Consider the following 12,500-nt stretch of genomic DNA (forward strand, 5'->3'; position numbering starts at 1 on the left):
AATAATAATAATGATTATTATTATTATTATTATTATTATTATAATTGATAATAATAATAATTACAATAATAATAATAATTATAATAACAATAATAATGATAATAATAATAATAATAATAATAATTATTATTATTATTATTATTATTATTATTATTATTATTATTATTATTATTATTATTAACAGTAGTAGTAGTAGTAGCATCAGCAGAAAAATGTCTACGATGAAACAGAACCAATAAACAAAACGCAGTCCGGGTTCTTGAATTCTGTCCTCATCATTTCCCCGCAGATTCCCTTTGGACAAAGAAATCCAACGGAAAAGGCGGATCAGGACAGTACTTAAAGAAGACGATTAAACAGAGAGGCCATTTGCTCAAAGGCTTCGATGCCAAAAGTCCTTTTCAGCCAATAAAGGTTTAAAGGCAGCTCGTGAATGGCAGAGACAAGGGACAGTGACATTGCCCTATAAAGGACTGTGCCCAAGAGACTGACATTATTATATATTATTATTATTATTATTATTATTATTATTATTATTATTATTATTATTATTATTATTATTATTATTATTACTTGCTAAGCTACAATCCTGGTTGGAAAAGCCAGACAGAGACGTTTTTAATAGTCTATCACAACCCTAAAATACTAATATTTTTCAATTATTATTATTATTATTATTATTAAATTTATTATTATTATTATTATTATTATTATTATTATTATTATTATTATTATTATTATTATTTCTTGCTAAGCTACAACCCTAGCTGGAATAGCAGGATGCTATAAGCCCAGGCTGACATAGGTCTTTTTGTAGTCTATTTAAGAAATGTCTGTTTTGATGTTGTTACTGTTTTTAGAATATTCTATTTCAATTGTTTATTATCATCAGTACGTTTTATTTATTTACTTATATCCTTTCCTCACTGGGCTATTTTGCCCTGTTGAAGCCTTCGGGCTTATAGCATCTTGCTTTTCCCCCTAGGGCTGTAGCTTAGCTCTTAATAATAATAATAATAATAATAATAATAATAATAATAATTGAAAAATATTAGTATTTTAGGGTTGTGATAGACTATTAAAAACGTCTCTGCCTGTCGAGCTGCTGGACTGGGATTCAACAACCGCTCAAGCATGATAGTTTATTGTAGTGTCTGCAAATTCACCATCCTTGTGAGCTAAGGATGGGGGTTTTGGGTGATCCATAGGCCTACCAATAACGTTGACAGCAACCATTGCCTGGCCTTCCCTGGTCATAACATTGGGGCTGAGCAACTGTATATTGCCCTGCTAAGGCATTGCCATTGTCCTTTCCTCCTGCCACTCATGAGCGACCTTTAAGGCTTTAAATGCAATAAAATTAATTAAAGGCTCATAAAACTTATGGAATTTAGAGGTGGGCTCATTTTTTTTTATTGAAATAGCCTTTTTATCTGGAAAATCAATAATAAAAAAGCTTGAATTATAAAAAAAGATGAAATTCCCGTGCCTTTAAAAAAAAGGTGGCTCGAATTAAGATAAAAGAAATTAAATTCCTTGCCTTTGTTTTTAAATTGGCTTGAATTAAAAATAAATGTTAAATGGCTGGAATAAAAAAAAAAATTAGATTCCCCGTGTTTTTTCAAATGGCTTGAATAAATAAAAATGAAATTCCCCGTATTTCTTATTTAAAAATGGATTGAATTTAAAAAAAAAAAGTGATGAAATTCCCTGTGTCTGTTTTATAGGGCCATGTCTCCACCATGTAATCTTGCTTAAAACGTTCTGAAGAAAATGTAGTCCTTCCTAAAGTCTGAGATACGGAAACGTTTCTTAAAAATTCATAAAGCTAGTGTGTAAAGCTTACTTGGCTTCTCCAAGAAACAAAATGTTTATGTCTCTCTCTCTCTCTCTCTCTCCTCTCTCTCCTCTCTCTCTCTCTCTCTCTCTCTCTCTCTCTCTCTCTCTCTCTCTCTCAAGTATTCTTATATCTTGGCTCCATTAATGCTTTGGAATATCATACGACATTATGCATTTATATCGACACAACAATATGTATGAATAAATGTATGTATGTATATACATACACATATATATGTGTGTAGGTATATATACATTAGAATTCACAATTTTCCGTGTATATATGATAAATGAAATAAACACACAAATTATGATAGATTAAATATATTTTGAGCTTTGAAAAGGTCAAATTAGATTTATGTTTTCATAAATTGTGGGATTATTTATATATATATATATATATATATATATATATATATATATTTATCCATATATATATATATATATATATATATATGTATGTTTGTGTGTAGAGAGAGAGAGAGAGAGAGAGAGGCTGCATGTTACATGGTATAGTTAAATACAAGTTGTCCTAATTTTACCAGATTATAATTCGTTTGTAAATTACTTTACAAACCAATGTCAAATTGAACCATAGATAAACTGCACCCTTCTTCCTCTTCTTTTTATTGGTTGATTTATTTATATGTATATATATATATATATATATATATATATATATATATATATATATATATATATATATATATATATTTTAGATATATGTGTGTGTGTCTGTGTGTTTATATGTATATATATGTATATATATATAAATATATATATATATATATATATATGTATATATATGTATACATATATATATATATATATATATATATATATATATACAGTCTATATATATATATATATATATATATATATATATATATATACAGTCTATATATATGTATATATATATATACATATATATATAGACTGTATATATATATATATATATATATATATATATATATATATATATATATATATATATATATATATATATATACTGTGTGTATATATATATAAGTTAGTTAATTTTATAAGTTCATGTATGAAGCAGATTTTCTATAAAAATAAATTGATATTTGTTTTGCATAATATATGTATATAAATAATGAAATGGATCAAATATTCCTCATTTAAATAAACTGTAAAATACTGCATAGTCTATATTCCCTGCTTGAATATTTTTCTGTATGAAAAAACATTAAAAAAAAGTCACTTAGAATATTTAATATAAACAAGTCCCTTTTCCACCTCCCACAGTGCAATAACGGATTCCGGACTCCAGGTGGTGGAAGACGGCGCCTTCGCTCATCTGTTAAGACTCCACTCTCTGTAAGTACAATAAACATCCACTTCCTCCTTTGGTATCGACTTTATTTACTGCTGTTTTTCGTCTCTTGCAAGAGACCAGACTTCACAAAGGCATAAATATTATTACAAATGCATAAACAACATTCGTGGGTGTTTATCTGGTGGAGTGCGTTGTTTTTTTTTTATTTTTGTGGGAATAATGTATTCCTGGTCAAATACGCTGTTTATGTGACCAAGTGCAGCTGGTAGAATTTGCTCTGGGGTTGTTTATAATTCTGTCTGGTAGTATAATTTTGGTGGTCCTGAAGACTTTATAGGAAGATGGGTATTCTTTCTTGCTGATTCATTAAATGCAACTTTTTGGTTTTGGTTATATATTCCTTAAATTTCGATATTTAGAGAAATGAGATGACAAACTTTAGTGAGGCAGATTTGCACCGACTCGCATGGGTGCCCTTTTAGCTCGGAAAAGTTTCCTGATCGCTGATTGGTTGGAAAAGATGACTCTAAGCAATCAGCGATTAGGAAACTTTTCCGACCTGAAAGGGCACCGCTGCGAGTCAGTGCAAATGCACCTCATTAAAAAAAAATGAGTATAATTACAGGTATGGTAATTGATTCACTTGCGTTTGAAACTCAAACTAGTCTCATGTTTGAATATAAGTGGGACACAGAAGATTGTTAGCGAAAGAGATGTAGATAAACTCCAAACGATAGTAGATCTTGATAGTATGGAAATAACTACAAATGCAGCCTTTTCTAGTCCACTGCATGACAAAGGCCTCAACGTGACTTTAGTCAGGTTTGGAGTTTGATCATTTTCATCACCACGCTAGCCACTGCGGATTATTGGAGACTTTAGCCTGATCGCTCGCAGCAAGCCAACCTAGTATGGGTATCCCTGACTAGTACAGCTTTGCTGATCATGGCAATGCATAAAACCCATTCACCTTTAATAGCGGTTTAAAGGTTTATGTTTAAAGGCCGCTCATGAATGGCAGAGGCAAGGGATAGTGACATTGTCCTATCGCTGATAGGACTGACCATATATACATATGATCAGCGCCTAAGTCCCCTTTCCACCCAAGCTAGGACCAGGGATGGCCATGCAATGGCTGCTGATCACTAAGCAGAGAGACCTATAGGCTCCCCTGCACCCCCATCCTTACCTCATAAGGATTGTCAGGTTGTAACGACGAAAGGAACTAACGAATTTGAGCGGGACTCGAACCCCAGTCTGGCGATCACCACATCGGTCATCACATCTTATCTTAAATAAAGATAAGATGAATGAGTATTGTTTATACTTTATTGACTTAATATTACAAAAAACTTACAAAGGTAAAGATACATCATAAATTGTATACAATAATTTTGCACAAGACAGATTTACTTTAGCAAAAATATTATGTCCACAAAAATATATAAACAAACAAAGAAATTCCGATTAATAACATGGTAATACCACTCCAAATCTATTTATTATCAATATTTCTTGTAGAAATCCAGGATTTCAAATACATAATTACAAAGATCTATTGGGTTTCCTTCATTCAACAAGTTTACAATGTCCGAGTAATCAAGGTAGCAGAACGACTATCTAAATATTAACGATGACATTACCTCATTGAAATTAAATGTATTGTTTACACTGATATCGTTTGATATGGTACTAGTTAATTCATTCATTGAATATTTCAACTGGCCTTGTGATGGAGTATTATTATTATTATTATTATTATTATTATTATTACTTGCCAAAGCTACAACCCTAGTTGGAAAAGCAGGATACTATAAGCCCAGGGGCTCCAACAAGGAAAATAGCCCAGTGAGGAAAGGAAACAAGGGAAAATAAAATAATTCAAGCACAATAACATTAAACTAAATATTTCCTATATAAACTACAAAAACTTTAACAAAACAATAGGAAGAGAAATAAGTTAGAATAGTGTGCTTGAGTGTACCGTCAAGAAAGAGAACTCTAACCCAAGACAGTGGAGGACCATGGTACAGAGGCTGTGGCACTACGCGAAACTAGAGAACAATAGTTTGATTTTGGAGTGTCCTCCTAGAAGAGCTGCTTACTATAACTAAAGAGTCTCTTTTACCCTTACCAAGAGGAAAGTAGCCACTGGCCAATTATAATGCAGTAGTTAACCCCATTGAGAGAAGAATTGTTTGATAAACTTAGTGTTGTCAGGTGTATGAGGACAGTGGAGAATCTGTAAAGAATAGGCTAGACTATTCGGCGTGTGTGTGTAGGCAAAAGGAAAATCAGCCGTAACCAGAGAGAAGGATCCAATGAAGTACTGTCTGGCCAGTTAACGGACCCAATAAAATCAAATTTCCTATTGAAGGGGATCCATGTGCGTTTATATTAGGTTTCTCTAAGTCGGAATTGATATTATAGATTTCATTTGGTTCCCTGTGTTGACTGTCAAATGGTAATATAATCCACCGCATTCACATTGTGTTTATCACAGATATTCGCTCTAGTTTCTCAACTTTCATCTCTCCTCTTTTTAAATGAATTATTGTTGCGCTGGGAGAGTTCTCTTGCTTGAGGGTACACTCGGGCCCACTATTCTATCTAGTTTCCCTTTCTCTTGTTATTTTGAAGTTTTTATGCTCTTATTATTTTCAAGTTTTTGTAGTTTATAAATGAAAGATTTATCTTAATGTTGTTATTGTTCTTAAACTTCTCTGGTAGTTTTTCGTTATTTCCTTTCCTTACTGGGCTATTTTCCTTGTTGGAGTCCTTGGGCTTATAGCTTCCTGCTTTGCCAACTAGGGTTGTTGCTTAGCTTTTAGTAATAATAATAATAATAATAATAATAATAATAATAATAATAATAATAATAAAGATATGTTCATTTTGGAAACATTAATGCTAGCTATATTTTACGTGAGGACAAAACGTTTTATTATAAAGATAATTCATTTTCAAACGTTTAGGATTAAATTTATTTCATAACCCGATTCTTCTCCGCTATTATTAGAGACAGAAATTTAAGTTCTTCTTGGAGAAGCAAAGCTTTATGACTTTATTTATTTGTTATAATATTCGTAATGGCCTACTTAAGACTTACTTAAAATAAGCGATATGATGCCGCCCGGTTTTTGTCCGTGCGGATTAGGAATCAATATAGATCAACAAGGTCCTTCACTAGCTGGCCGCTCGGAAAAAAAAATCGACCGGCAGTGATTTAGTAGTCGCGTGCACTGCTAACCCTCACGATGCCAATGTAGCAGTTTATAGGAACTACGAGTCCGCTCGAGGAAAAATCCGCTCTTGTGAAGACATGCCTCCTAATGAGCAGAAGTATTTCCGTACGGTAGAAAACCCTCTTGTGTGAAGACATGCCTTTTAACAAGCGGAAATATTTCCGTAAAGTAAAAATCCGTTCGCATAAAGCGAGACTAAGTTGCTAGATATTTCCTGTCATTTTAATTCTCTCAGATAGTTAGATATATTTAGTAACACTACTCTGGTAAGACGTGGTCACTGCTTTGTCCTCAGAAACTGTCACACAAAGTTAACATTAATAACATTAGGCTGGAGTCACTAGACACTCTCATAATGCCGGTGTAAAGGTTTCAAGCTAACCCCAGTTTCAAGCTACCCCCCCCCCCCCCGTAACTTGAAACCGGTTTCAGATTACCCGGGGGGAGTTTGAAACCGGTTTCAAGCTACCCCCTCTGTTTTCAAGTTACCCCCTCATCGGAATAGAAAATAATTTATATGACAGTGCACATATGCATCATGCATTTATTGCTGACTTCGCATTAGTAGAATTGAAGTATATTTAGATGGAAACGAAACTCAGATAGATCCTTCCTGAATGACTTTATTTTTAGGACTAATTTATAATGATATACAGTTTAAAAGAAGACAAGATAGTTAACAGGGTAGTTATGCTTAATGAGTAGTAAGTATCTGTTAACACAAATATAACCTCTTGTAATAACAAGAATAAAAGTTTATTTTCGTATTTAAGACAAAATATTGAATTATATGACACGTTAGAGGCCACGGACTCTGTCATTCAAGGTTTTGTGATAACGAGGAGGTAGAGAATTATTGCAGTGCAATGCTTCAGGAGCATGAGCTTCACACGGCAATAATCGTGGAGAAATTGACACAAAAATCCACAAGACGTGTATTTTGTCGCTATACTCTACCAAATTTACGAAGAAGCTTGTGATGTACCTAAAGACAAAAAACACACATGCCATATTTCCGATATTGTGTTTCGAAAATAAAGAGAATAGGATACCATTTGATGCTTATAATGAATACAATTAATTTAAATGCTAAACTTTAATTATATAAAAGCTCAACTTCTAATTGTTATACTTTTGCAACATTATTCAGTCGTACTATGAAGAAACGAGACACAAAATTGCCACTTTTCCGATATAGTTTCACAGGTCAGCGATGGACATTCATTGATCGGCTTTGGTCAGAAAATATTCCTTTCGGGCAGGTACTGGTAGGAACCACCTGCGACGAAAGTAGCTTGCTGCTTAAGCCCTACAACCAGATGCAGTAGAGAGAGAGAGAGAGAGAGAGAGAGAGAGAGAGAGAGAGAGATTACAACCGCTATAACAGAGATGCCTCAAAGATTATAGCCAATAAGGGAGGCACACGAAAAACATCATAAACTTTTAGTCAGTCAGAATGGAAGATCATCCATCCCCATACAGAGCAACAGTAGGCCACTTACTTGTCAAACACGAGAGATTGTTTATAATGTTTCGAAATATTCTGCTTTAGCAAAACAGAAAGGAGGTCCTGTTACTGATGTCTCTAAAGCAATTTTTTTCGCACAACAGAAGCAATTAATTTAAGCAAAATTACTATTACAATCAAATGAACAGTGACATAATTTTGAACAATGGTTCTGTAAGCAAGTGCTACCGAATATATTCCCATCTTCCATAATTGTAATGGTAACGAATCTTATCAGAGCAAAATTAGATAAATCTCCAACAGCATCAAACAAGGGAAAAATAAAATAATGGCTCATCGAAAAGGCGTATATATTACCAGTAGACAAAATGTTGAAATGCCAACTTTTGGAAATGGTCAAGGAATACTCTCTGATAAAAAGCTCACGTGATTGCTAAAATTACTGTTGAAAATTGTCACAAGGTTATTCGTCTTCCTCCATACTTTTGCCAATATAATCCAGTGCAACATATTTGGGCACAAGTGAATACCTACTGTATGTAGCGAAAAAAAAAAATCAAGATGGTAGATTTAAGTGTAGGCCTACTTTTAAAAGAATCATTGCTTTCGGAGACAAAAAAAAGGGGGGGGGGCCGAATACCGTAAAACAGCCCCGAAAAATTACAGGAGGACGATGCAAAGCAAGACGTGGTGATCAATAAATATATTGATTCTTTAGTAATAAGTCTCGTGTCCTCTGATAAGGAATTTCTTGGAAACTATTACGTTGTCATCTGTATCAGCAAAGAAGTTCTGGTCTATGTCCATAGACTAATTTCAAAATAAAATTTAGATGTATAAAATTGTTTGCATTTTCATGTATTATTATTATTATTATTATTATTATTATTATTATTATTATTATTATTATTATTATTATTATTAGACAAGCTTCAACCCTACTGGGAAGGGAAACAAATAAGGAAAAAGAAATAAAGTAAGGATATAAAGATGAAATACAAATATAACGAGAAGCCAAATGGGTAATGTATCATTAGAGAAATAATAAAAACAAACTGATAACAAGAAAATATATCGAGCATGTTGATCTGTCAACAAAAATAATAAAATAACTATTGTAAGAGACAATAGGACAAAAGAAAACAAGGACATTGGCCGTGGCCTTCAGAGAAGATATTTTTTTTTTTTTTTTTTTTTTTTTTTTTTTTTTTTTTTTTTTTTTTTTATAGATGGTCGATTCCTAAAGGAGATCACTACAAGAATTTAGTGAGGTGAGTAAGGTATACTACGAAGACGAAAATATGGCACCGTGTGTTTTTGTCTTTAGATACACCTCGGCCTTCGTAAATTTAACAGAGTATAGACTTCTAAAATAGACTTTTTCGTTTTCATAAGCCTCTTAAGGGTACTTGGCGTTCACTACGTAGTCCTAGTCAATGATATCGAAGTTGTCCGATTTCCATTCAGCAGCCATACTGACGACTTTTTGGACAAGTGATGCTGTGATCGGGTTAACTTGGATTTATATACATCCCAAGGCCAATATAAAGAGGTCGGGCGGAGAGAAATGCCCAAGGCAAATTAGCGGGCCTCATCTGCCCAGACGAGGCCCGGTGTCACCTGTCAAGTGGCCGTGGGAATTTTGTAGGTCACAACTGCCCAAGATAAGGCATGGGTGTGTCCCCCTGCAGTGCATGTTGTGGTAGTCTTGGAATGAATTTGTTTATTTCTTAAGGATTCTCAGAGGGAAGTTTTTTTTTTTTTTTTTTTTTTCCTTTTAAGACAGCTGTGATAATGATTATTTCACCTTATATCTTAGCCTTAATATGGTATTAAATAATTCATTTTTCAGTCTTGCAATGACTGCATTTTTTTTGAGTAATTAAATTTATTGATATAATAATATTGGCCTTGGGCTAGAGATGAGGCCCGAAAGACAAGGTCGTGGTTTGTTTTGACCGCATGGGGGTGATATGAGTCCCCCTGAGAGAGGTGAGTCACTGTTAATCTCCTCACCGCCTGACCTGCTCTATATTGGCCTTGATACATCCCAACACACCAGAAAGAAGTAGCTTACTACCACGTACAAGATAATCAGATAAGAGAACAAAGGGGATTTGATTTGCGGCCCAAGGACGAGAAATTGTCACTATATCTATCATCCTCTTTGTGGTCATCCTGATGAATTAAGGAACGCTTGACTTTCGCGCATTAGTATTATAGTAAGGTTTATCTATAGACCTTGTATTATACAACATACACATTTACTAACAGAATGTGTCCTGAGTTCGTTTTGGCAAAAAAATAACACGTAAATGATAGCCGTATCTAACGTGCTTTCATCACTGAACTTGTATAAAAATCGCAAAGAAGAACAAAACAATAAATGGATGAACACATAACATCAATAAATTATACCAGTAGATGAAATTGTACATGTATATAAATGTAACCTAATAATTTTTGTTGATTGTGGTAAAAAACAATTAATTAATATTAATAAATGACGAGATACAAGGCAAAAAGGAGGGGGGTAGTTTGAAACCAGGGGGGTAGCTTGAAACCGGTTTCAAATTATCCTCGGGGGTAGCTTGAAACCGGTTTCAAATTACCCCCGGGGGTAGCTTGAAACTTGTTCCAAATTACCTCCCCCCCCCCCCCCGTAGCCTGAAAACTGTTTCAAACTACCGGGGGGTAAGATTTGGAGGGGTAATTTGAAACCGCTACACCGGGGCTTCTCGTATTGTTCAAGGCTCCATGACCAGAGGTTCCATCTTAATCTCATATTTTCGCGTGACGTTCTTGGGAATAATTTTATACTCGAGCACTGACGTATGACAAATCAGTGTAAACTTAGTGAGAGAGAGAGAGAGAGAGAGAGAGAGAGAGAGAGAGAGAGAGAGAGAGAGAGAGAGAGATTCTTGGTGCACTCGTAATAGATTCTAAGTAGTGTCTGCAATAGAAGTTACTTTAAAGCATTTATTTTAGATGATTCTTAGATTATTCTATAGAATATTTAGAGAAGAGGAGTCTGCTCCCTCAAGCGAATTCAAATATTGGCTCTGCTGAGCGAGTTCCTTTTTCATTCAGAAGTCTACCTATTATGTAATAGGGAGTTAATAAAAGAAGCAAAGAAATTTATTTGATTTATTGATTAGAAAATGTTATCCCTGCAGATGGCTAAATCAACTGGTGTGTGTGCGTGTAATATATATATATATATATATATATATATATATATATATATATATATATATATATATATATATATATATATATATATATATACGCACACAATGTCTATTTGTATTGCATCTCGTTTTACTTTTTTTCTAAACTAGGTCAGTTATTCGGGTTATCTTTTATAACCTCAATAACAAAACCAGTTAAACAGTTAAATCGAAAAAAACATTTATAACCTCAATAACAAAACCAGTTAAACAGTTAAATCGAAAAAAAACATTTATAACCTCAATAACAAAACCAGTTAAACAGTTAAATCGAAAAAACAGAAGACCATAAATCACTAAAAAAAACAAAAACAAAAAGTGAAAAGAAAAACACCCTTTTCAGAAAGGGGGAACGCAAATGTTTTGAAATACAGGATAAAGGAATAACAACTCAGAGGGAAGGGAGCATAAGGGTCAGACTTCCAGATTTAAATCTCTTTGAGGACATTGGCACAGGAAGGATATCAAAGCTGGTTAGGTCAAGAGGGGTGGGGGGATACTGTGAGTGTTTTGCAGAGGGGGGAGGGGGTAGTGAGGGGACATCAGGAAGGGGAGAGATAGCGTAAATAAAAGGTACACAATGTATAGGTGTAGGCTTAGAGATTGCAATGTGATATAGAGAGGTAAGAGAAAAACGTTAATTGATCGGGGTTGTGGTGGCTTATTGGAAACGTCTCTGCCGGGCGATTTGCGGGACTGGGGTTCGAATCTCTCTCTCTCTCTCTCTCTCTCTCTCTCTCTCTCTCTCTCTCTCTCTCTCTCTCTCATAGATGTACCTAGCTTGGATGGAGATGGGCCTTGGGCGTTGATCATATTCATATGTATATATGATCAGTCTGTAGGACATTCTCCTGCTAAAGAGGGCAATGTCACTGTCCCTTTCATCTGCCATTCACGAGCAGCCTATAAACCTTTAAAATTGTTTTCCTTGTTATTGTGGTTTTATTCACCTGTGTCGTTTTCAATCAGGCTGTGACCCACCACAGTCTACTAACTTCCATTTATAAAATTTCCTGTCGGGAGTAATGTATGGATATTGCATTTTTTCTTCAGGGAATACGCCTAATTTTTCCTCCCATATGTTATTGATGGCGATTATTGTTGGAGAGGGAATATTATCTATCAATTTATATATATATATATATATATATATATATATATATATATATATATATATATATATATATATATATATATATATATATATATATATACACACACACATTCAGACATCAAGCCACAAATAATTTTTAATATCAAATTCACTTTGTCTATCATATACACTATGTATACTGTATATATATATATATATATATATATATATATATATATATATATATATGTGTGTGTGTGTGTATATATATGCATATATAATATATATAAATATATATATATATATATATATATATATACATATA

General features: G+C 33.5%; 1 protein-coding gene across 1 annotated transcript in view; it reads left to right on the forward strand.

The window, feature by feature from the left end:
* LOC137633090 (NT-3 growth factor receptor-like) overlaps positions 1–12,500 on the forward strand; it is a 165,143-nt gene that overhangs the window by 41,724 nt on the left and 110,919 nt on the right. The window contains exon 4 of the mRNA XM_068365251.1: positions 3,109–3,180. Coding sequence (XP_068221352.1) covers positions 3,109–3,180 — 72 coding nt within the window. The remainder of the gene's footprint in view (positions 1–3,108; positions 3,181–12,500) is intronic.

The sequence above is a fragment of the Palaemon carinicauda genome, chromosome 42 (genome assembly GCF_036898095.1).
Source record: "Palaemon carinicauda isolate YSFRI2023 chromosome 42, ASM3689809v2, whole genome shotgun sequence".
Lineage (NCBI taxonomy): Eukaryota > Metazoa > Arthropoda > Malacostraca > Decapoda > Palaemonidae > Palaemon > Palaemon carinicauda.